The 26,621-nt window shown below is 38.7% G+C and overlaps 3 protein-coding genes across 5 annotated transcripts in view; 2 read left to right on the top strand and 1 right to left on the bottom strand.

Moving 5' to 3' along the window:
- The window catches only part of LOC110840336 (uncharacterized), a 139,662-nt gene that overhangs the window by 16,235 nt on the left and 96,806 nt on the right, over positions 1-26,621 (bottom strand). The window contains exons 1-2 of one of the 3 annotated variants that reach the window (XM_087360754.1): positions 4,259-4,389; positions 3,215-3,396 (exon numbers count right to left, since the gene is read on the bottom strand). In XM_087360754.1, coding sequence (XP_087216880.1) covers positions 3,215-3,376 — 162 coding nt within the window. In that variant the 5' untranslated portion in view covers positions 3,377-3,396; positions 4,259-4,389. Of the gene's footprint in view, positions 1-3,214; positions 3,397-3,638; positions 3,908-4,258; positions 4,390-26,621 lie in introns of those variants that run through there. The other 2 variants (XM_087360752.1, XM_087360753.1) reach the window with 2 other exon arrangements.
- On the top strand, positions 3,967-8,598 carry LOC110840328 (succinate dehydrogenase assembly factor 2, mitochondrial). Its single transcript, XM_022085276.2, has 3 exons — positions 3,967-4,125; positions 4,340-4,482; positions 7,651-8,598. The coding sequence occupies exons 1-3, from the start codon at positions 4,072-4,074 to the stop codon at positions 7,925-7,927; spliced, it is 474 nt and encodes a 157-aa protein (XP_021940968.1). The 5' UTR covers positions 3,967-4,071; the 3' UTR covers positions 7,928-8,598.
- eas (ethanolamine kinase 1) lies at positions 8,751-25,244 on the top strand. Its single transcript, XM_022085275.2, has 7 exons — positions 8,751-9,233; positions 12,523-13,036; positions 18,980-19,117; positions 20,324-20,586; positions 22,517-22,743; positions 23,303-23,558; positions 24,736-25,244. Exons 2-7 carry the CDS (start codon positions 12,917-12,919, stop codon positions 24,809-24,811), a joined length of 1,080 nt encoding a protein of 359 aa, XP_021940967.1. The 5' UTR covers positions 8,751-9,233; positions 12,523-12,916; the 3' UTR covers positions 24,812-25,244.

The raw sequence follows: 26,621 nt of genomic DNA, 5'->3' as shown, positions 1-26,621 counted from the left end.
ACTCGTCTGTACATCTAAGTACAGTAGTGACCTGAGTAAATAGCACCCCGGTTCATTGTTCATTCAATCACATTACTCACCTTTTATCTCCCACGCTCTTATAAAGGTTCTCTCACCCTCTTACAAACATTTACCTGGAAGTTGGCAACTGAAATATTTGCCAAAATTCTGGAACCCCTTAAACACTCAATGTAGCTTATCCCCAAAAGCCAAAGTTGTACATACACAGAGCAGTTCATCACAAAAGCTACAGTATTGTTATTAGTGCTTCAGCTTGAAAAATGTAGCCACCACATGTTAGTCAGGCAGGAAGAAAGCACTGCACTCAGCACAATTTAAAAGACACGTCCCACAATATTTTAACACATTTACTAACGTCGAAAAAGCGTTCTGCGGTAGTATATGGTACACAGCTGGTATTCAATCATTTTGATAACCCCATCCAAAAAATACATTTCTCAGAATCAAAAGTAGAAATTTAATTGTATATACAGATTTGAGATTCACATATTGGTAAAGATTGTCGTGGTGGTGGGGCTCGAGTACCTCGGTGATCCCAAGAGTTGTGCTGGCGGTAGCATAGCTACTGGTAGGGCCTCCGTAGCCAGATTGGTCGAAGGGGAGAGGTCAGGTACCCTGGTCCTCCAGGTTGGGGGTTGGTCGCAAGGCTAACAACCTTGCACCGTAAAAACGAAGATGTTTCGAAACCTCGATCAAAGCCTCGGACAGACGGACCTAACAGAGGACTGAATGGAAGAGAACTGAGGAGGCCATGGACCGAATACGGACCAGAGAGCCATAGAAGAAGAAGAAGATATTTGTAAAGATGTCAATATTAGTCTTATGGGTTGTAACGGCATGTGAAGTTGTCAGCATTACAACCCATAAGACAAACTATTAAACTTCTGGTTCAAAGTATCATGAAAGTTAAAAAAACCATACATATTGATATGCAGGGAACGTGACAGAATTTGTCTTCTACAGTTCATTTCTTCAACAAACGTAGTTGACAAAACTTCTACTGATGTCTTTCTGCGTGTGCTGGTGCAATGTCCCACCGGAAACACGCACAACTCTTTTCTTCTTGCGTTCACTGCACAAAAATTTCATGTTCTTAGTTCAGATTCTGATGATACCAATTTTTATCAGCAAGGAGAAGGTTTCACGATACCTTTTTGTACCCACACTAGTGTGTTTCCTTCCTCTGTGACTACCAAAATGGCAGGCAGTACTTCGCAGGCCACAGCAATTATAACAGAAATGCCTCTGCATTAAATAAAAAAGAGGACTTCGTTAATTGTCGCAGGACTGACACACCACTAAGAAGAAATACCGCTCTGATTCAGATTAATGTTCCACCAACTCGGCACGATAAATTTAACAACACTTGACAACACGTCATCCAGGCATCAGCTCAAACTACGTCCAGCAACCACCTCGCGTTAAGAGAAGCAAGCTGAGAGAGGACGACAGCAAATTATCTGCACTACGGGCACTAAGTGACAGTTTCCCGTTGTAATTATGCAGACGGTCTACTCTGCCCTGTATTGTTATGTAATGATCAATCGATGGGTACATAAAAATGCAGTGCAGTGTTGCTTCATTTCAAAAGGTACCACACCATGGAGATAAAGCGAGACCCACCAAGAGGTAAAAGCGAGTGACAGGTTCATCTTCATCTGTGGATCAGACCCCTGGAACTAACCAACCCCAAGCAGCAGCAAAGTCCGTTTTGAGAAGCTCAGCATCCTTGAGTTTTATATCCGAAGTTTCACTACTGTGTTCACGACAGCCCACCACCAGTCCATATCCTGCGTCAGATGAATCTAATCCATGCATTTCAAGTCTATTTACCTAAGATCCATTTTCATATTATCCTCCCATTTACACCTAGGTCTTGCCAGTGGTCTCCTCCCAACCAATACCTTGTAAACGCCCCTCCCCCATGCATGCTGCACGTCCCACCCACCTCATCCTCCTCGATTTAATCGCTCTAACAATATCAGGTGAGGAGTGAAGAGCATCGTCATGAAATTTTTTCCATGATCCGTCTTCCTCCCTTTTGGGTCCAAATATCTTCCTCAAAACACTGTTCTCAAAGACCCTCAGTCTATGTTCCTCCCTCAAAGTGAGGGGCCAAGTTTTGAACCCATACAGCACAACTGGCAAAATTACACTTCTGTATATTTTAATATTTTTTTAACATTTTGATTGTTTTTGTTTTTACTAACGCTTCTTGCTTGTTCCAGCCTCCTGCATGTTCTAAAGTTATTCCTAAATAACTGAATTATATATTACCTCTAAACTTTGTCCATTCCTATTCCACCTTCCATTGTTCTTCAGTTTACTTCCATATTTAACCAACGCTATCTTAGATTCACACAAATTACATTCTAAACAATATCTAACTATTCTGTATATCTCCTTCTGTAAACCATTGCTTGCAAATGATGGCACCACAAAATCATCCGTAAAAAGCTAGCAATTCCTCATATCATTGGGGCATGAGGGTTGTCTATATTTATGTATAGTACCATAATCATTTAACCAAGTTTATGGAGCTGAGTTTAGCACTACTCCGTCACAACACCACACATGTCACATGTCCATCGTACCAGATGCTCATTTTTCAGGTATCAGGTACATATAATGCATAAGTTAATGTCACTTTTCATGTTGGAGTTCTGGTCTGTCAAAACATTCCTTCCCTCTTTTTTAAAATTAATTGACCCATTAACATCGGTCTTAACAATTCTGAAACATGCATCTGACTTTCTGATTGTACATGCAGAGAGAGAGGAATTGAAAAGCTTAAAAATACAGCCCAAATTGAATGTCCTGAAGCAAAGCAAATAGTCCAAAGTGTTCAAGAAAACTATAATTTACAGCACTTTTATAAATCATCTTCATGAGTTACATTAATTTATTTTAATCTTATAGGAAAACTGGTGTAGCTCAATGCTATTCCATTTCAACACATAGTTTTCTAGACCTAATTAAGAACAAAAACCTGATATTGTCTGTATATCACTTACTTGGCTAAGTCAGTGTAGTTATTTAAGATACACAATCACAAGCTAAACATTCCACAGTCTGAGCCTTTACATAACCTTCAATTCAACTTAATATTTGACAAACTCCTCATAAGTATCACGAACACTAGTTTAGAAAACAAACAAGATTTGTTATTGTTACTTAATGCACATCTACATACCAAAATTTTTGCAAGAACTCCCTCTTCTTCAGTTTCAAATGAAACAACTGCTTTGTCTGTTTGTATATCACATAACACATCTCCTGGAACAATGGGATCCCCTTCTTTTTTTAACCATTTTACAATGGTTCCGTCTGACATCGTTGGTGAAAGTGATGGCATTTTAAGTTCTTGACCAACAGCTTAAAATAAATGACACATGGTAGTATTAATTCCAAGCAATGTGAACTTCCTGTTACCCTGGAGTCTGATACAATTCCTTGGTACATATTTCAGGCAAAAGCGAGTTTCACTTTGTCATCTTGAAACAACATAAGAGTATTTTATCCATTACCACACAGTAAGTTGCAAATTCTAAAATACTTTTTTTTAATAAAGCTAAAGCAGAACCTATAATAAAGTAACTGGGTGGGACAGCACTCACCATATAAGAAGGATGAGTTGTGGAAACAAACTTTATGCTTAGTTTTCATCGTATGAGATTGTAATAGTAGCGTTTGTACATAGTTTCTTGCAACATTCGCTACCCTAATCCTCATGGCAGCAGCCATTGTCTAGGACGGAATGATTGACCTTCATTATGTTCTCATTGCAGATACAGATGTTGGTAATGCAAGGCAAGCAGTATTTCGAAAGCTTTTAATTACATTAAAATGAATTAACATGTAGCTTTTATTCCCACAGCTGGTTCCCAATATAACTTTTGTTTACTCGGCTCTTAAATAATCTCATGCAACTTCAATTTTCTGCATTATACGAATCTATAAATTTAAAATAACACCAAGATTCATAATTGTTACCAACACAACGGGAGTTAACATCAGCATTACAGAATAACGTTTCTATAAATACTTAAAATGGCATTTAAACAATTAAAAATGTCATACCTGATCAACACATATATACCACGTGTAAGTGGCAACTATATTTTTGTTATGCGAAATAGACATAGCCATTAAACCACACTTCTAGCAGTGAACTGAAGAGAGAGATAACCTAACCATAATTCATATAATTTACCATAATTATTCTGTCGTTATGTACCTTTAAGAATATATACAAAAAGGATTAATGGCCGCGAGAATCATACAGTAATATTTAATACGATATTGTTCTTAATTTCAGCCATGGATGCGTTTAATTCAGCCTTTTAGCGTTGGAACTGCAAATCTGGCTGCAAAGGAAGTACTTCCACGAGAATTTTCTGAACCTAAAATTCCCCCATACACGGAAAGGGTTGATGAACCACTTAAATTAAAAAAAGCACGGTAATTTTAATGTTAAATTTTTATAGTCCTAAATGTGAATAAGGCAAAAAGGCTACTTTTATTTTCCATATTCCACACCATTTGTATGAGTGGCAATCAGTGATGATTATCAAATGAAGCTCGTAACATTAAATTATGCTTATTATGTTTACATTTAATTGTCTAATCCCCATTGTAGTGCAGTGCAGCCTAGCAAGGGCACCACAGTGCAGGAAATTCCTGTAAGAGAATGCTGCCCACAAAGCTCCTCAGAGAAAATCACTGAAAATTGGTAACTAGTTCTGAATAAAAGTACACAATTTGATGAGTGAGTTTCATCTTGTATTGTCACCACTGAATGCAAACTTGTTTTGCGACAGAGACAGTCAATTAATGATATACATTTGATTGGAGAACATATAAAAACCTCAGCCTGTCAGGAAAGATTTCATTTAAAGTTAGAAGACTAACAAATGATCCAGACTTCCTTTAAACTAGAGCACTTATCCAAGAACAAAGAAAGCAACGGATTTAAAGCTCTTTCAACAGTAAATATATCAATATTAATATTCTGGGTTGTGATGCAATGTTAAATTGCCAGTGCTGAACATGGAGGCAGTATGTTTCTCTGGAACATTTGTGTATATCTGTCTACAAGCCCATACAGTGTCACAACCCAGAAGATGAACACTGATGAAGGAAAGCAAGGCTTTAAGTTCCTTTTCTGAAAGCAAATTTTTTCAAGCAAAATAAGGATGTGAACTTGAGAAGGTTTCTACCTACATTACCTAATACAGTCAAACCATGATATAGCACCCCTTTTGATACCACCATCCTCATACTGGTCCCACAGAAGTGTCAAAACAGTCATTCGCTATGTAACTTCAAAGATAATCCCTCACGAAGGTGCTAACTTTGCTGGCCGCCGTGTGCAAAAACTGTGAAAATACAAATGTACCGTTAAGCATTATAATCAAGTTGGATACATCACCATGCCATTTTGTATCCTCTAGGAATACAGACAACCCCCTGGAATGTTCAGTTGTAATGTACGTCAACAGCTTCTGCATAACAGATAAAATGTACGCAGGAAACCAACCATCTGTAGTTCCATCGAGAGGGAACTGGGTTGTTACTTCGGGTTCACAGTGTGAATGATGACATTTCACATCAGGCAAATACATAATGAATTTTTGTCGAGCTACCAGCCATGTCATGTGGTTTCATGGAGAAAAAATCGTCTCGAGAATCATCTTCGTTCTCAGGGTATTTAAATTAACGTAAGTACCCTGAACCGCCACGGTGGTCTAGCGGTTAGAACGCTGGCCTTGTAATCCTGGGGTCTCGGGTTCGAATTTATAACTTGTGTTGGGCAAGGCCGTGGTCTAGGCAACACGGAGTTTTCCTCCGTGGCATCCCAACAATTACTCCATTCACACACAGAAGAAGGCAATGGCAAACCACTTCTGGATCATCTGCCAAGAACGTATATGAACAGGTCCCAGTCCGAGAAAAGGATGGAAGGATCCTGTTCATACGGACCTGTCGTCAGACAGAACACTAAATAATAATAATAATAATAAGTACCCTGAAGATGAAGGTCGTTTTCAAGACGATTATTTCTCCATTAAACCACCTGACATGGCTGGTAGCCCGAGAATAATTCATTATACTTGGTCACCATGAAAGCTTCAGATCATACAGGAAAATTCAGTAAATGAACCTGCTTTTGAGAGGAGCCTTGATTTTAAAATAGAAACTTTACGGAGAATATGTAGGATTTGAGGATGTCATGGCTGTGAATGCAAAGATGGCTGCATAAAGTAACAGGTAAAATTCCAAAAAAAATTCTGATAAAACAATTACAGAATTATGAGATAAAATTCTCTGCTTTTAAACATGTTTCAGAAACATTGCTATACTGTGTAAATTCAGTAACAAACTTCTGTTTCGTTCACAGAATAATTATCCACTTGGTCACGTCCAATTGACACAGTTGACTTTCACGAAATGTGTGTCCATTTACTGTTTCCAAGATTACAGGCTTAAATTTTTCATGAAGTGTTCATGTACATGTCTCGACATCTTGTATCTTGAAACATTGTCATAGCTAGCAGAATATAGTGGCTGGAAATCCCAGAATTTTTGGGATGGTGATTTGTCCCAGGTCATCTTATGTAACAGATTTCAGATTAAAATATAGGTTTTTAATTTATAACTACGTATATTAAAATTAAGTGCTCAGTTCATTTTTCCACATAGTTAAATTATTCGATGCAAGTTTGCACATTTCCTCTTTATTTTACATAAAATTTTGTGATAAAATGGCTGAATCTCCTGCTGCATGGTTGGGAAGTACCAAGTGCATATCCGAGTTCATAATGGCAACAGTTTTCTTCATTATTCTTCGTCGTTCCAGGCCGGTGTTTTGAGAGTATCTTTCATATGTCATGATCATTTCCTATTCCTGTTTCTCTTGACTTGATGTTCACTTTTCTCATGTCTTATTTTCTGGTGGGGCACATACACGCAAAGAAGTCAAACCATTTTTCCAAGTAGGCCTGCATTTTAATTTTGTCAAATACAAGCATCAGACATTTTACAACCAAATAAACATGTTATTATTAAGAATTTTTAAGTAAATTTAGCAATATATAAATGCTAACACAAATTTTTTTTTGCAAAATTCTTATTACAATGTATTTATGAATATTAATGCGGATCTTAATGTGAATGCTTGTTTACTTGACTGGCTGAATATTATTTCCTTCCTATAGTTCAAATTCTTTCCTTTTCAGTGAGATAACGTCCATCCTGTATGCTTTCTCTCCAAAGCTCTCTTCCTCGCCTCACCGCTCCCTGTACCAGAAAATTGCCTCCTCAACTGCGACACTTTATTATTGGCAGCATAGCATAAAATATTACGGGAACTAAAAATCATATTCTCCACTACATTCTAGAACACTGGAAATGTTGAGTTAGAAATGTGTTCTGTGACGTATGTAAACAACGGTAATATGTGAGTTAATCGGAAAGCCACATCAGTGAGTTGGTAGTGTCATTAAATTATGTAATCTTTGTTGTCATCATCCCTTTATGAAGTGTCATGTACTTTTATACCTGAAACGTGATCACCATTTTCGAATGTAACCTGCATGTCTGTATGGAATTTGTAAATATATGTTTCAGTCTCCTCTACCAGTCACGCAAGAGAGGAATGCTTGAAAATGATCTCTTGCTAGCAACGTTTGCAGCCAAGTACCTTCAAAACATGACAGCGGAACAAGTTAAATTGTATGACCGCCTTATCAACTTACCATCTAATGACTGGGACATTTTCTATTGGGCTACAGGAATTAAACCTACACCAGCTGAATTTGACAATGAAATTATGCAGTTATTGAGGGATCACGTTCAAAACAAGGACCGAGAGTCTAGGATTCGGCAACCTAATTTGTATGCTTGATAGCCATTGAATGTTTTACAAATGCAAAATGTAAATGTCACCTAGGAAAACAACACATCATGTATAATAAATTATTCTCAGGCTACCATATATGTAAGGTAGCTTAATGAAGAAAACGCCAATGTTTTGAGAACCATCTTCATCCTCATCCTCAGGGTACTGTAGTTGTAGGAGATTCCTGGATGTATGATTAAAAAGAAAACAAAAAATGAAGGGGTTCTCCTATAATTACAGTACACTGAGGACAAGGACGAAGATGGTTCAAGAAATGTTGTTTTCTTCATTATGCCACCTTACATGGCTGATAGCCTGAGAATAATTTACTATAATTAGTCGCAGTGAAAGCTCCAGATCATAAGACAAATCATGTAGATAACATTGATTAATTGAATAGTACATGAAGACTGTTAGATGTAATGAATTATCAATAATTACTGCTGTGTTACATTATTCATGTGTTCTTAAAAAAAATACTAGTGTTTTTTCTTTGATATAATGGGATCATTCTTCCAATAATATTAAAGCATTCACAAGTCTGTTTTGAGTGATGTGTACATCTAATATATAAGTGAACCTGTTACTCATTTATTACGTATGAAAATTTGTAAGGGAGAACTTATATAAGTAAAGATACAAATCTTAAAACAGACGAATGTATGAAAGTAACAGGATTACCGCTTTATTTTTCATATTTTGCTTCTACCAGACTACACGGCGCTCTCAAAAACCTTAGTTTGCTTATAAAAATTGCTAATAATGTTCAAAAAACAGTTTTTTTTGCGAAATTTGTATTTTGAAATATACCCACATGAATTAGTAAACAAATATTGTCTGTACACATATAACATAATAGGTTACGTCTCGAATATTTTCATACAAGTAGGAGTATATATATATATATATCGATCACGCATAAGACACAGCTGGAACAAACTGCCTGTTCGATACCCATTTCAAAATTACAATTGCCGCACTAGGTATCATACTGGCACTGGATCTACAAGCAGTGAAATAATATTTGTTTCATTGGTAACACTGCTGAATATGTTGTGGTACATGGAATGTATGTTGTAGCGTACGGTATTGGTTGTTATGGCAGCATTACTTAATAATCACATGTTTTGATTTCTGGAAATAGTATTTATGTGTCATGTGAGACGGCGACCCGGGAATAAAAATGGTGACTTTCATTCATCGTGAAACTGCTGATCAATAAAGTGTTTCAAATTCGAATATTTGCTGGCCTGCTAACCTAGTACAGATCTGACCAAAATCATGGATGCACGAGTAATTATATTTGAAGCACGTAAGTAGATTATTTGTTTACTTGAAAAGATTTTGTTGCTGTTGTTGCAATTATTATTATTACTATATAGGGTATGTACTTCGAAGTACCCGAGACAGACCTTGTCCTTACGGTACATAGTGCAGCAGCTATTTCCGGAATACATTTTGTTTTTAATGTATGTTACATGTATTATATAATTTTATTGTTAGATATTATTATTTCTATGTTCAGTGTTAGCCCTTTGATCAAAAACAGTCCTGCTAGATGCGCATCAGTTGCTAATGTTGTCTGCAGGGACTTGGACATATTCGAGACGAAAATTGTCACACTTCTTCACATTCTATAATAGTATATTTATTTAATTGATTTTAATTATTTTTCAAATAGTTGCAATTTTCTTGTGTACTAATGTATTGTATATTCTGCTTGTTTTACCTTTTATGTTTTTATTGTGTTCGTGTGCTCATCTCTGTGCTGTATCTGTAATTGGCCTTCTGGCTGTTGATACAGCACATTAATAATAAAGAATTGAATTATTTTCTGTTACTGTTCGACGACTGGGGTTCAAGTCCCGACAGGGTCGGTTGTGTTTCTCTTTGCCGCAGAGTTCAGCCAAACTATGAGGTTCATCCAATGTATACAGCGGATAAAGCGACTGTTATGAATCATATCGAACACCGCCACTACCCCCACGTGCCGGTATGGTACGTGGGTAGGTCCAACCTTCTGTTATCTTTGCCTAATAACCTTAGTGTCAAAATTTACCACTCCCAAGTTTTACATATTTGATTGTGACCTGAAAATAATTTTGAGAGAGACGGTAATTGAAGACCAAATGTCTACAAATTTATGTTTGTTCGGTCAGATGCGATGTTGCGAAAACTATATGGAATTTAATATTTATAAAATAATTTTTGCAACACGTAATACTACTACTAATAGTAATAATAATAATAATCCGTGGCGTAACAGCTCCAGAGAGCCAAAGCCGACCAGCTGACTGCTGGCCTCGCGTTCACATGCCTAAGCAGAGGTGAACGATCATCCAATCAGATACAGGATGACGTGTGGCCAGCACGACGAACCCCCAGCCATTGCTAGCCTTCATGACCGGATTGTAGCTCCCCAATTTCCACACGATGCTGAAAGCTCATGAGAACCAGCGCGCATTCCGTATCGCCGGTCCGAAGCACGATGCCTCAGACCGCGCGGCTACGGCGAGGGACCGTAATACTAATAGCTTTCCATTTCAATTACTATTTTCACGATGTTTTATTTTTGCGTACTGGTTACTGACTTTGGTGTTATGTTAAATAGTAAATTTTATTTCACTATCATGTTGATTATGCCAGTGTGAGACATACAAAATGAAAGGTTTTATTAGTTATATTACATAAAATATCTGTTTTATATACGGGGTTCGCAATGGCCGCGCGGTCTGAGGCGTGGGCCTTGTGCCGCTTGGGTTCGAATCCCACTCAAGCCATGGTTGTTGTGTTGTGCTGTCCTGTGTACAGGTAGAGGCCTTGCGACGGGCCGATCCCTCATCCAAGGAGACCTACCGAATGTCTAATAGATCAAGCCAAGGAAAAATTGGGATCCGCAGTGCTCAGGTACTTGAAGAACGGGTCGTTCCCAGTTTCCCCCCCCCCCCCCCAAAGTTTTGTATATTGTTTCCAGGTTATTTTTTCGGTCACTCTGAAACATGCGAAAGAACTTTGCTAAACAGCATTAACCTTTTTTTAGTTTCAGATTTCAAGGACATTTGATTTTTAATTGTTTCAAAGTTGTATGACTGTTCCAGATGACATCTTAACGCCTAATTTCGTATTGATGATGTTTTACGGGGAAAATTATCAGTCCAAAATGAATTTTTGGTATTATTTGCATGCCTGCAAGGCAAATTGAAGATTTCACACCTTCAGTGAAGGCAGTGCACTAAGGCTTCTGGACTTTTGAAATAAAAATGTTTTCTCTCTTGGCGATTCTGTACTTGAAATTATGTAATTTATTTCGTATTGTTTCAATGTGTTATTGTGTTGTCTATTATGTGTATTATTGTTTATCTTGTATAGGCTTTTTTCTGTCGACAAGCTCTGCAAGAAATAAACTTAACTGAATTAACTATTATAAGCCAAACATCGCGGTCTAGAATTATCACCGACTCATTTGTTTTCGTGAGGTTTCTGGTTCAAATCTCGGTTCGGAAAGCTGCTACTGTGACTAAAGTGTGTCGTGGTTATTTTTATTTATTAATTTTTGATCTATTTGGACAATGGTAGGGTTCCTTGGATGAGTGATCAGCCCGACGCAAGGCCTCTACGTATACAAACACAGGAAGACGCGGACAAACATCCACGCCTCAGACCGCGTGGCCACTGCGGCCAACTGACTAAAATATACGAAGCTAAATAGAGAAACTAGTTGTGAGGATGATTCCGGATGGCTGGGACTGGTTCAGAAACGTGTCACAATGGCGCTGCCATTTTGTATTAGCAGATTTCTCCAGGCCGCCATGAATTTTAAAGTGTTGCAGTCTGTTGCCACAGAAATTTTAGGACCCTGTATTAAATGATACTTGGGCCATATGTGGCATCATTTTTACGTTTGTTTGCTGTCAGTAACGATATATTATTAATCGTTCATTTCATGGAACACGACGCTATACGGAACTGGATACTGACAACTTAATTCCAGTTAACTCCAGTTGAATTGCTGTATATTAATTCCGAATAATCCATAACATCGCGTGACAATAAATGAAGAACGCCACATGTCATAATTTCCGCTTCATAATCTGGATATCAAGGGTTCGAATCTCGGCACAGAGAATGGCTACATTTGGAAAGTTGCAGGTTTTACTCTGTCGTCCCATATAAATTCTGAGACATTATCACAATTCGTAGTTTTATTATTTTTTTTAAACGGAAGGCCATTACCACAACACTTAGATACATAAATACGTTATCTATAAACTGCAGTACGTGTTTCGACACTTACAGTCGTCTTCAGGTGGGTACATACACATAGAAAGTCGTCTACGTGGAATTAGTACATGAGATGGGACTTTCGACTTTAAAGCTTGTGATACTCTATTATGATAAATAAATTCATATTTAAATACGTCGAGTAAATGAAATGGATTATATTAGAATGTTAAGATATTATATTAAACTAAGGATGCCAATTTTATCCTTTACGATCAGACAGTGAATATTGAGTGCGAATGGTGGACCTAACATTATTTCCCCACAACAACATTGTCGCTGCTCTTTGTGGCCTAATTTGAAAACACTCTGTTCTGTAGTTTCAGGTGTTCATTGACCGGATACAGTTCCTCGCACTAAAGTTTCCCTTTCAACGCTACATTGCCCTGTTCACGACGCAGTTACAAGACGTACCGGGAAATTACCGTGGTGGACGTGCAATTGTTTATGATTAAGGGCACGACAATTGAAAACAACGTGTGAACTGACAACGTTGTTCAATTGTTTCGAGAACAGTGAATGTGTTTGTGAAGTGAAGTTTAAGATAGTCGCTACTTCGTGTTCGCGTGTTGGTGTTCTATTGTTCGGAGTAGATCTCGACCGCTAGTGGGGATTATGTAATGGTTGCCAGTCGAAGGTCAGGACGTTGGCATATCGCAGCTGTAATATAACAAACAGCACCACGAGGCCTTCAGTCAGAGCAGAGCCACCAGTATGAACCAATCCCCTGTTCACATTCCGTTGACTATCTCAGAAGATAAACTGATTGATGGATCTGTGACGGTTCTCAGTATCATTCGACCTACGTGGGCCAAGGAAAAAGTTAATTTCAAGGTAAGTTCTGTAGTGTGAGTTTAAAATCGCGTGTTATTTACCAAAATGTATTCCGCGCCGTTCTGATAAGGCGTCACCCCCCCACCCCTTCCGGTCCCAGATGGCACTCGTTGGAACAGCGAAGTTGAATCTAACCTCAATTTTAGGAGCTTGGAATGAGCCGTGGTGTGTCATAGGGAGTATGGTGATAATTCTTCCATCTTCTCCTTCAGTTGTGATTGTGTTTTAACGAGTGTAAGTCTCAAGGCAGTTACGATATTTTCACTCCAACTAATTCTCTTAGGCGCGTTTTGCAACCGGCGTTCATTTTTATTTGGCCGTGTTATTCTTTAAGAAAACAAAAGGTTAAAACCAAAATATAATTTGCGATCAAACATATTGAATGTGAAATCCGATATTACCTCGTTCGATAATTTAAAGGTTCAGCTTTGCCAAGAAAACTTTAGTAGTGTTTTCGTAAATACATGAATGTGTTTGTGTTAATTAAATTTAAATACAGTTGCATCCAATGGATACCGGGGAATCTTTCCCCGGAGGTAAAGTGGACGGGGTTCGAAGCTAACCACACATTCATCTAGTCCTGAGTTCAGAAAGTGTGGAGCCCCACAAGTTTCATGGCGTGGTATTTAATAATATGTGCAAGGGAGAACTTAAATTTAATTTAAAATAATAATATTATAATTTGCTGCATATTTAGGCCAGATATGCAGGCTTACTGAGGAAAAGATGGTAACATGGTCACCGGGCTTTCGTGATTTGTCCAACATTCACCTTAGTTCTAGAGAAATGTTAGATACTATAAATCTTTGTTGTCGTATTTGAAATCACGTGAAAATATTAACGATTTCATGTTGATAGCAATAAATTTACGGCGTCAGTTTCCTCCCGAATGTAAGAACAGAGTTTTCAATTTAAGACTTTAGATTTTTGCGTGAAGATGGAGGCAGCATGGACCTCTGAAACGTCGGTAAATTTCTACCAGATTACACGGCGTAACAACTCAGAAGAGACAGCCGTCTTCAACGTAATATGTTGTTTTAAGGACCACGCGTGTCGTCAGGATGCCTTTCAGATCGCGTGCATGTAACGTACTTTCCTTGCGCGCCATTGGACGAGCTGTCCATGCCGGATTTGTTGTTCTGTGACGACTGAATTGCCAGCCTCTGGCCTCTGGCCTTGGACAGAAAGACAGGGAAATCGCTGTCCACTGACGCCTGGATTATCTGACGTGTGACGGCAGAGACAAAGGGGTATCCGAAGGAAATTCTTCCCAGGGGTTGCAGGAAGTTGGGTGGAGGTAACCTCCGTGGGTACCCTTAAGGTATGCCAGACCCGGAGGTGACATATCGCTGTGTTTGTGTTCAAACCCATTTGAGTTGTCGCAGAGCTGGCAAGCCCGGCGTGGTCTAATCCGGAGTAACGGAAGGTTATAGAAGTTCAGGTCCTGTCAGAGCAAAGCCGTGGATTTTGAAAACCTCCAGGGCTGACCTGGGCACTGAGACCTCGTTGCTAAGCCGCAAGGGGGAGTATGACTAAGGGGGCAAAGGCCCTGCGGGAATGAGCCCCGCTGGGGGTGAAACCTCACAGAATGCAAGCCCCTGGGACCGATCGAACCATCGGCTGGGGAACAATACAGCAGTCGATTCTCTTCACAGAAGAAAATAAACCAAAGGCTTTTAGGAACAAATGTAACACGTTAAATGGTCGGAGAAGAAGCTGTGAGGTCTGAACATGTCTGCTCGTTGACACAGAGAGGAGGTAGGGATCATGAGAAACAATGGAAAATGCCAAGCTATAAAGACTTTTATACCTTGAGATCCAGACCAGGGTTTGTGTTACGTAATCCGACATGCGCTCTGCACCAGTCCATACCAGCTGAACGAAGGGACTGTGACGGCCGTGGCCACCTCGATTTGGAGATCCCCGGGAACACGGCCTCCTTGATACCGAGTTTGTCTATGGGCCGATAAACGTTATTTGCCCTCGGGTTCAAAGGTCTTTAATCTGGGCGTTTTGCATAAACAGGGGACTAGGTGGTTTGCCCCCCTCTTAACTCTGTATGAGCAGTTCGTTGCCCTCGTCAGGAGAATTTTTAAGTCTCTTATCTTACTCATTCCTTACGAACGTTTGAGGTCGGAGGAATAATTGAGCCGTTGTCTGTCGGCTGTGGAAATTATTATCATCATTATCCCATCTATTCACCACTTTATAGGGCATTTATTTCTATGTACCCGAGACAAACCTTGTCCCTGAGGTGCAGCAGCTATTTCCGAAATACATTTTGCTTCTAATAAATGTTACATGTATTAAATAGTTTTATTGTGAGGGATGACTACATATTTTACGACAGCGTCTTTCGAATGACGTATGAAAATACTAAAATGGCGGTTTTCTGAAGTTCCCTGATGTCGTGTTCGCCCGGGATGTTGGCCAAATATTTTCTGAGCGACTTGGAGACATTTCCAGTTGCTCCTGTAATTATCGGGATTACTTTTGCTTGAACGTTCCACATTCTCTATATTTCAATGAGAAGGTCCTTCTATTTCAAGATCTTCTCCGTTTCCTTCTTAATCACATTCCTGTCAGTTGGTATTACTGTATAAATTAAGAGACAAGTTCCATTTTTGTTTCGGATTATAATAACTGGTTTGTTATTTGGAATTATTATTATTTATAGTTTATTTAACGATGCTTTTCCAGTAGCTCAGATTATACAGTGCCGATGCATAAAAACGAAATGAAATAGTTACTGAAATTATATTGTAATTCACAGCGTGTTTAATTAGAGCGCCCTATTATTAATGCTAATGCTTTTATGACAGTCTTGTTTATTAGTAATGTATAAAACAAAAAATAAACCTTTCTTTACATGGAAAAACTGTTTGGCAATTGATGAAATTCTGCTGTGTGTCCGTCTTATACAGTGAAAGTACTCGTGAAATTGCCTGTAATAAACGGAAAAGTTTTAACAGAGATAAATAAATTTCTGTTGTTTTCTGTTCACATAATTTTGTTACTTAACTGTACGCCCTGAAAACTGATAAGGAACATTCTGATGTTGTTTTGAAGTATTTTTGAACAGATGTGGGCGTCGACTAAAATATTTACAAAAAAACTGTATAGGTAACAAGAAAAAATGAAATAAAAATCGAATTATATGAAAACGTGACGTGTTCCTGACAGTGATTCAGTTTCTGTCTTCCGAGGTTTGACCGTGAGCACGTTCAAGTTTTGTGTCACTGTCAGCAGAGCGTGGATGACGTAACGACCACAAGAAGTTTTTACTGATAACGTTCGTTTTATTTTTTATTTATTTGGCAACGCTGTAAGTGTTCCAGACTTACATAACATCGGATGATGGGATGATTAATTAATAATTATTTCGAAAGAGTGCGGAAGGAAGGCATAGCGGCCTGCACTGGCCGAGGAAAATCACGAAAATTAATAATTTAAATGTGAGAGTAATCTCATTGGTGGATAAGATTGAAGTACAACTAGGAGCATTATTTCTGATTGGCAGAACAGAGGCCTGGCTGGTGTAGTGTTTCTCCGTGTGTTATTGATCTGAGATGGGTACTAAATTTGATATCAGTGGTTGTCTGGGGATTCAGGCACATTGAGGTATGCGACGAGTGGATGAAACACACACACACACCAAAATGCGTTGGAGTTAATATGGGTTGGATTGTGTGGATTAGGTCTTCGTGACTTATTATACGTTTCGTTAGCAAATTTAAGACGACTACTGCGAGTTAGTGATGATCCTAACTTGTGTCAGACGTCTGCACAGGCTGAAATTTTAGAATTTCACCCGTCCCGAGGACCATTTGGCACGAAGTTCGTCTTCAAATATGTTACCCGGAACCCATCAAACTCCGGCTACCTTTTATGAAGCCCGATCTATTTACAATCTGCCCTGAGTATCGTATCATTAATAAATGTTTCTTCGTGTATAAATACCAGTAATATTTCAATATTGTAACTGATTTCCGTGCCCAGTGGCTACAAATGTTCCATTATTTTGAATTAATTTGATCTAATGTCCCACTAGTTTCTGATTATATATTTATTCTGATAATTAATTAACCATTTGGAGCAGAGACTCGTTCAAATAATATTTAAGAATCCAGTCCGTACCGCGAAGAAAACACAACGCCTCACCATTACAAAGATCAAGTGGTTAACGCTGTTTAAGGAAGTAATAGATTTTCATTATGATAATTAAACATTTGGAGCAGAGGCTCGTTCAAATAATATTTAATAATTCAGTCCGTACCGCGAAGAAAACACAACGCCTCACCATTACAAAGATCGACTGGTTAACGCTGTTTAAGGAAATAATATAATTTATTCTGATAATTAATTAACCATTTGGAGCAGAGACTCGTTCAAATAATATTTAAGAATCCAGTCCGTACCGCGAAGAAAACACAACGCCTCACCATTACAAAGATCAAGTGGTTAACGCTGTTTAAGGAAGTAATAGATTTTCATTATGATAATTAAACATTTGGAGCAGAGACTCGTTCAAATAATATTTAAGAATCCAGTCCGTACCGCGAAGAAAACACAACGCCTCACCATTACAAAGATCGACTGGTTAACGCTGTTTAAGGAAATAATATAATTTATTCTGATAATTAATTAACCATTTGGAGCAGAGACTCGTTCAAATAATATTTAAGAATCCAGTCCGTACCGCGAAGAAAACACAACGCCTCACCATTACAAAGATCAAGTGGTTAACGCTGTTTAAGGAAGTAATAGATTTTCATTATGATAATTAAACATTTGGAGCAGAGGCTCGTTCAAATAATATTTAATAATTCAGTCCGTACCGCGAAGAAAACAACCCTTCACCATTACAAAGATTAACTGGTTAACGCTGTTTAAGGAAGTAATCGCTGTTTACACTAAGAATTATACGAAACACATGAATACAAAATTAGAAGAGTTAGTGATTGTTAAAGCTGCTGGGACATTTTATTAACACTGGACTCTAAAAATTGATACGTAGAATCGTTCGGCCTTCGTAAGGACGTGTTTTCTGCAGTGGTGACCGCGAGTACGTTGCGTAAGTGTGGTTTAATCGAATTACACAGTGGCCCCGTGGTTGATGATCTTAAAACTTTGCATACCGTGTATTAGAAATATAAAATATGCAAAACAAACAACTATTAACACTATAAAAAAAGACACTAGTGCCATACGCGTTTCGACCTCAAGAGCTCATCATCAGTGGCATCATGGAAATTAATTCTTTTAATCAAAATGTTTTAAACTTGATTTAGAAAATAAATAATGAATAGGGTATTTAACAAAAGTATTTTAAGCGACACTGCATCAGATGTTGTTATTCAAAGTAGAACTATGCACTTCGCTATTGATCGGATGGTCCGGTGCGGCGAGCTGTGGTTGCGTCGTCCCGTTTTACCTGAGGAAGGAAACATATTCAGCTTCCGAAACGTCGTGTTCGTATTACCCCCCCTCCCCCCATGTAAACACGTTTTAAAGTTAAAAATGTGTGTTTTTAAAGACCCTTACCTGCTGTAACATCGATGAGACAGAAATTGTTACACGCTGATAGTGGTTACGTATGTGACATCCGATGAGTACCAGGTTCAAAAAGGAAAAAAAAAGCTGTATTTTGATTTTCAAGGTCATATGATGAATTCTAAATTCGTCTATTAGCGTAATCGCTTGTTTTACAGCGCTTAAATTTTTTTATGTTACTAAACTCCCGTGATTTATTGAAATAAGACGTAGTGGTCCAGTGTGGAGACTAGTAATTCATTTTATAAAGAATTATGAACTTACTCAGTATTTTAATTCAATTTGTAACCATCTGAATTAGGTAGGCAACCACGAATACGAATTAAAATGGCTGACATTCTCGGCTGTAATTAACCTAACCAGAGTAATTGAACGTTGTAAATTTGACAGGTCTTTACAGATGGGATAACCAACAAGCTGCTGGGTTGTTTCCACGAAGAATACCCAGAAGATGTCGTTCTCGTCAGAGTGTACGGGCATAAGACGGACCTGCTCATAGACCGGAACGCAGAAACTCGTAATATCCAGGTTCTCTCTCTTACAACTCTTCTTAAATCTCCTTCTCTCTCTTTGCTTGGTAAAATAGATCTAGGATATGATAACTCGAACTGGATTAATGTGGCTTGGCTCTTGTAAGCATGGTAACGAACATTTGGCTTATATTAAATAATCGGGATTTGAGTGGTAGAGACTAATAGATTCTCTACAAGGAGCCTGGGCCTCGCGCCATGTGTGAGGTTTTTCTTTGTCTTTGAAGTGACAAGCACAATTTCTGCTCAATCCTGATTTGACTGCTAGAGCCATCTGGTAGAGAATCAGGAGAGACTTTGGTCAGAAATGGCCGCTGAATTTTGCTTACGAAACGTTTAGGTTATGTTAATTCAAATAATAACGTACGTAGATGAGCTGTGGGTCATTTATCTTACACGTAAATGTAATATTTCAATTGCACGTGTGTCAAAGTGTGATCATCAGCAAATTCAGGAAGGAGAATGTGACACGTGTTTTGAAATACGTCCGTTTGTGTAGTGAAATGAAAGTTTATCATTGCAAGTGCAAATTGGTGTTATATTTATATGCATAATGCTTATAAATATAAATTTATTTTATATGAAATCTGTCAGATGTTTTCTGTAATAATTTACTCTCTGACCACGTGTTACATTCTTAACACATAGAAGAATGTTATCTCCGTACTAGAGTTCATAATCGTACTTAAAATGGTAAATTAATTATTGTCATAAAATTGAAAGGCAATATACAGGGTGTGGTATCTGTGGTATCTCAGGCATACGTTGATAATTATTTTTGGCTATTATTTCGAAAATGAAATATTTGTCACCCCATGTTCATAGGAACAATTTTTCTTATTTTTGATCCTGGAACATGCACACGAAGTTTGTAAACATACTTCTGACTCTTCCTGTATATGCCATTCTGTTATTTTACACTGTATAAAAAATTATCTCAACAGAACTTTGTGAGATCCTTTACCAAAATAAATTTCAGGACAAAGCTAGTGTTGATCCCATGTCAGTAATTTCACATATATAATGTTAATATTAATTCATGATATGGAAGGTATGGGTAAACATCTAATTATATGATATCCATACCATACCAAATTTAATGAAAATTCGTCATTTGATTCAGAAATTATGAGGTAGAAACCCTCTGTCATTTGGACATGCCATTTCCTCAGAGGTGATATCTTTGTGACATGCTTGTCTGCAGCTTCTGCACAATGCTGGCTACGCTCCCCGTCTGTACGCCACGTTCTGCAATGGGTTGGCGTATGAATACGTCCCAGGAGTGATCCTCAATACCACGTCGTGCCGGGATGCTGACGTCTTCCCGCTAGTGGCCAGAATGATGGCTCTCATGCACAAAGTGAGTAATGGGGATGCAGTGTCGAAGGAGCCCAGCGTCTGGCTGAAGATCCAGCAGTTCCTGGACATCATGCCGCATAGGTTCCAGGATCCCGAGAAACAAGCCAGGTACCAGAAGCTTTCAGAGGGCGATGGACATTGTGTGCCTCTTAACTGTGGTATTTTTGGCTCACATGCATCAAATTCGATGCAGATGTTAAGCCATTGTAGGTTGGAAGATGGCTGTCTTCTGGGTTGTTGATGCCGCGTAGTCCGGTAGAAGTTTGGCGACGTTTCAGAGGTCTTTGCTACCTCCATCATCAGGGCAGTTCCCACCAAATACTATGATGAGGTTGTTAGTGCACCTGCTTCTACGAGATCCCTGTTTAAAGACTGGGCCTCGAAACTGTGATGCTGACACTTCTCCATTTCTCTCAGAGTCCCTGTAGGCACTCGGTACTGCTGGGATTATGATCCCTCCCCTCCAGTCTCTCTACTTGTGATGATTCTTTCATTCAGTGCTATGAAAATATGACCTGTACAACTGTCGATTATTGTGAGGTCATTTCGGTCCAAAATAGAAATGAAAACAAGGCGATTGTGTAAAATATTTTCTACCTTAATGACGCCAAGTGACAAATCACTGGTAAGTAGACTAACTAACTAGAATTAACCAAAGCCCTCCACCGGACCCTGTCCTGGGCCAACAAAATCCAGTCTCCTTCAACTCCTATCTCCCATAGATCCCGCCTGACATTATCCTCCCATCTACGTCTAGGTCTCCCCAGCAGTCTCTTTCCCTCAGGCTTCCCAACCAGTACCCGGTGCACACCTCTTGTCCCATCCATGCGCGCTACATGCCCCGCCCATCTCATTCCTCTCGACTTAATAACCCTGACAATACTGGGGGAGGAGTACAGATTTTTAAGCTCGTCATTATGCAGTTTCCTCCACGCCCCATCGTCTTCCCTCCTAGGTCCAAATATCCTCCTCAACACCCGATTCTCAAACACCTGCAACCTGCGTTCCTCCCTCACAGTGAGAGACCATGTTTTGCACCCATACAAAACAACAGGCAAAATTATTGTTTTGCATACTTTAATTTTCAGGTTCTTAAAAACCCTTAAGATATTTTAAATACACTGTATGAAGTATTTCATTTTCACATTTTGAGAGATATCAGTAGGTGGTGTTATGAACCACTGACGGCTATGATTCCGGAATAATGGAAACTATCAAGTGTTACGTTGTGTTCTTACAAATTTTTAAAGGAAATTTTGGATAAGTCGGTAGACAATGGGCAAATCATAATACAGCTTTGTTCTGACTTTCATGTCACTCTTTGGTAGCAGATTCCAGGAATTTAGGAACATTTCCAGACATCTTGGTCACCTTAGTATTGTCATCTCTGATCCGTATTCAGTTAAAATCACGACCTGACTGAAGGTTGTAATTTTCCTCAGTCCCTTCCCATTAATAGATGCATTCTAGTTGGCTGTGAGTGTGTCCACCGCATGACTTCCGCCTCATCGTCAATGATCGTCCTCACGCTTCTGTTGACGTTGCGTGATGTCAAACTGTGATACGGCATTGTCACTTTTTTTCTGAAGTCTGTCACCCGGCTGAACGCCTGGCATCTTATTGACCCATCGAGAACTCCGTAGTCTCTGAAACCCTACCCAGCGACGGATCCTTTATGGGATTAGTGGAAGGGGTTGTCGCCTCTTGCAACAGGCAGAAGGAGTCGGGGGACTTTTCACCTTCGTAAGTGCATGTACGCAGATTAGAAATCACAAGCAATAACCACTCTTCCCGACTACAGATTGAATGAACGTGGCTATTATCTTCCTGTGCATTTACAATCCATTTCAGTTTATGTATAAGCAAAACGAGGGTTAGGAAAGATAATCCTGAACTGATAAATAAACATGATTATCTATAAAATGGAAGTAAGTGGATGAATAATAAAGTCATTTCATGAATTAATTAATAAATAAAAGAAAACTAAGTATTAAATAGACTTCCTGACTGGTCGCTAACTTGCAATGACTTGTCGCAGGTTCGTGGATCTGATTCCCCCTAAGAGCAAGTTGGAGGCGGAGTATGCGAAGCTCAAGGCGGAGCTGAGCAGTGTCGGCAGTCCAATTGTGTTCTGCCACAATGATCTGCTGCTGGCAAATATCATTTACCACACCAAGAAGAACACCGTCACCTTCATTGATTACGAATATTCCAACTACAACTATCAGGCCTTTGACATTGGCAACCACTTTGCGGAGTTCGCTGGTAAGATGTCGTCCGTCTTCTTCGTTGCAAGTTGAAGAGAGTGGTCGCAGAATCCGCTCATTCCATTTTTCAACTGAGTGAATGTCTTGTTACTTTAATAAATTCTGCTTTAAAAAAAATGTATTTTGCCGAGACGTTGTTCAGTGGGTGGATTTTCAGTTGCTGTCAGAACATGCGTGATGTGACGTAATGCTGTTGCCAATGATCTTTCTGTACCAGTCACAGAGAATAGTGAGCACCCAGTCAGAAAAAACACGCTCTATAATCTACAGGGTGCCCAACCAGTTTCACTGTTCTCAAAATTAGCGTGACTGAGGTTAAAAAAACAAATGATGATGTGTAGCAGTGACCATAATAATTTTGCATCGCATAATAAAACCATAAAAACTTTTAATGTGAGTACAGTCTGGCAATACTGGAACTTCCTTACTGAAGAAAGTTTGGGGAGAGATCCCAAAAATACGAACCCAACGCTCTGACCCCTACTGCGAGTTTTAGACGCTGCGGTGATACAGTATCCATTTTTTAAGCACTAATTCCAGTATTTGTCTTTAAACAGGCGTGACAGACGTAGATTACGCAGCGTATCCTTCACAAGAATTCCAGCGCCAGTGGCTACGAGTTTATCTGGAGACATTCCACGGCAGCACCACGGACACTTCTCTCGGCGAAGATGCGAGTGATGCTGTAACTGAGCATAGTATTAGTTGCCTTTACGTGCAAGTAAATAAATTTTCTCTGGCGTCGCATTTCCTCTGGGCAATATGGGCCCTCATACAAGCTGAACATTCCACCATTGACTTCGACTTCCTAGGGTAAGAGAAAATGTTGTCTTCGTGGCCACACGAGGGGCCGTTTCTCTCCATTTTGCTCTCACTTTCTTGCCTCATACGACGTCCTACTGCCTTTAATTAAGAAGACCACGACCGTTCGTGAACAGATACTCCATTACCCAAAAAAATAAAATAAAAACATTAATCTGCTATTTACAAATGTTAAAAAATAATGTAATGTGATTGACCTTCATAAGCTTGCATAACTGGGAATGGTGGGGTTCAATATCGCTTGTCGGTTGGATATTACAATTTATATTTATAACTTGTGTTGGGCAAGGCCGTGGTCTAGGCAACACGGAGTTTTCCTCCGTGGCATCCCAACAGTTACTCCATTCACACACAGAAGAAGGCAATGGCAAACCACTTCTGGATCATCTGCCAAGAACGTATATGAACAGGTCCCAGTCCGAGAAGAGAAAAGGATGGAAGGATCCTGTTCATATGGACCTGTCGTCAGACAGAACACTAAATAATAATAAATATTTTGATTTTACGGCTATAAATATTTTTTATCTTAATCACGTTTGATTTCTTGTAACTAAAATCATAGAACAGAGTCATCCTTGAGTACTCAATAGTATCTTCAGCTACTTCAGAAATTTTCCCAGCTTTCGTGGAGACCAAACACTGATCACCGTGTTCACGAGAACCGCCACTAGTCCGTCTCGTGAGCGAGATGAATTTATTTGGTTTCCAGTTTAGACACGGTGTGCGAGCGGCTTGGTTTCTGATGCTCCCTGTCACGACCACTCTGGGTCCATGCTCGCCTTATTGCAGACTCCAGTTTCAGGGTTGATAGCCAGCAACTGACGGAGGGTAATGACATATTCAATTGTGGGCCGGGTATACTTCTCATTCCCTAAAGTTTTCTTATCTGTAGCGGAAGTGAGACTTTTTTAATGTGACGAGAAAAATCTGCACACGGACCTGTCCAGAGATTGAGCCCAGGACCTGCTAAATTAGAGTCTGATCAGTATTCTTCCGCACTGAACGGTGATACATTCATCTCCGTGAATTGACGTTACGTCGGCTAAACACGGTTTCTTTGAGAGACAAATATTTGTATATTATTTACACGAGGTTGTGCCCGTAAATTATGAAGTGGCAGGCTTCGGGAGTCTTGTTTTGTTGTTGATTTTTGTCTTTTGTGTTTCAGGTATGCTGATATTCGCCTTAAGGAATACTTCGCGAAGAAGGACCGTTTTCTGTCACTTACTGTCGAAAGTTTATGATAATTAGTTACGTCTATAATACTATTTTTTCCTATTTTGAAGAAATTATACATAATTATTTTGTATTTACTGCATAGAATCTCACGTAATATAAATGTTCTGTTACTATTTATAATAATTTAAACCGCAGAATAAATACATTATCATATTAATTTTTATATTCATTATACACCTGTAATTAAATTGTGTTTTGAGAGTCCATGATTTTAAGATCTGTGTACTGTTTTTATTTTCATGTAAGTGAAAGTTAGTATTTCTTGTTGTTTATTGATTCATGCCGTTGTCGTGTGTCAGCTGTAAACACCGAAACACGAGCTTCAACGTAATGGATTTTGTTGAATGGAATTAGAGTGCAGATAAACTGAAATAATCATATTTAAAGATTCTATATATTTCCAGAAACATTTATTGTAATAAATTACATTCCTAAGCATTTGGTGTACTTGCAATAACACAGACTTGTATTTGAAGGTACTCGATTCAAATCTCCTTCCAAATCCATAGACACCATTTCTGAACATATTCCTGTCTTCTTTGACTCCTTATAACCTCTGCAGTCGAAACGTTGTTGCCAAATAACTTAAGAGACGATCAGTCATTCGAGATAAATCCCTCGCTGTCCGCTAACTGCCTCAATGACTCTGTGGCGTGAGCAGAGTTGCTATTGAATAAATCCTGTTTAATATTTCACAGCTGTAACTCAAATATTTGTGCCAAAATCAATGTTATTTAGGGTTTTGAAACTATACATTCGTTACTCTGATAACGAGCACTCGCCATTGGCCCCCCGACTCACATTCGTTTCAATCCAGATCACATCTTCAAACATATTTTTCCTAAGATCCGTTTTAAAGTTCTCCTCCGTTTATGCCCAAGTCTGCTTTCGTGCTGTGTGTCTTTCGTGTTTTCAAAATTTCTGTGCACATTTCTTGGGCTTTAAATAAAAGTAAGATTTTCTGTTTCCTCACTCTAAATTTTAATGTCATTACGGTTCTTTGATACGGCACTTAAATCAGAAGACGGCCATCTTCAGATTTGCCACTGTGAGAAATTCAAATCTCAGTAAGTGATCTGGTTGGCCATTCTTACGGTATTATACACAGATGAGAAATAATTGTTGTTATAACCTAACATAATTTATGAATTTAGAGCATCTCAAGTGCAAACAAACCTTGTAATACCAGAAGCAAATACTATCACAGCGTACATTACCAAATGAGGTCCATTTAGGTTATTTGGAAAAAAATTATAAGCATTACAATCATTCAATGTTCTTTTTCTTACAGTAGTCACAAAATTAATCACAATTTTCAATTTGCAAACTAATGGAATTAGTTATGACATTGTGTAAGAACACTGAATAACAACAAATACCATAATGCACTGAAAACTATTGCACAGATTCTTAATAAATTCTATTATCATTAGTCACTGCTGTTCCGTTTGGCAAGAAGTTTATTTCCCATTAAATAGTCGTCATGAATGCATCTGCAGGTGGTTGAGTCTTGAATTGCTTATTGCTCATTTGAAATATGTGTTATCCTCTTCCTTTGTAGAGTTCAGTGGTGTATCAAAACAAGCAGATATCCTTGCATCTTGAATTGTTATTTCAACAAATTAAGCAGACATTTTCAGTCTGATCATCAGTTTCATTTGTAAGCCTCAATATGACAAATGTAACACATCAATGATTAAAAAAATGTTGCTGATAATATCATGAATGCAAACTCCTCGGCAAACCAGATCATTTGAAGGGAAGTAAAAGTACCAGTCCTGGAATCTATTACTTAGTTCAACATAAAATTATATA

Source organism: Zootermopsis nevadensis, unplaced genomic scaffold (assembly GCF_977971745.1).
Source record: "Zootermopsis nevadensis isolate Lab colony 2312 unplaced genomic scaffold, Znev_1.0 Znev_ptg000046l, whole genome shotgun sequence".
NCBI classification, from domain to species: domain Eukaryota; kingdom Metazoa; phylum Arthropoda; class Insecta; order Blattodea; family Termopsidae; genus Zootermopsis; species Zootermopsis nevadensis.
Note: the sequence above shows the minus strand (reverse complement) of the source record. Positions and strands in the feature narration are given on the sequence as shown.

Bases quoted from the DNA above. Each gene is read 5' to 3' on its own strand.
- LOC110840328 (XM_022085276.2), top strand. From the start codon at position 4,072: ATGGCATTTAAACAATTAAAAATGTCATACCTGATCAACACATATATA. The intron at 4,126-4,339 runs GTAAGTGGCAAC...TCTTAATTTCAG, and splicing joins TCAACACATATATACCACGT to CCATGGATGCGTTTAATTCA. The intron at 4,483-7,650 runs GTAATTTTAATG...TATATGTTTCAG, and splicing joins CTTAAATTAAAAAAAGCACG to TCTCCTCTACCAGTCACGCA.
- eas (XM_022085275.2), top strand. From the start codon at position 12,917: ATGAACCAATCCCCTGTTCACATTCCGTTGACTATCTCAGAAGATAAA. The intron at 19,118-20,323 runs GTTCTCTCTCTT...GCTTGTCTGCAG, and splicing joins CAGAAACTCGTAATATCCAG to CTTCTGCACAATGCTGGCTA. The intron at 20,587-22,516 runs GTACCAGAAGCT...GACTTGTCGCAG, and splicing joins GATCCCGAGAAACAAGCCAG to GTTCGTGGATCTGATTCCCC.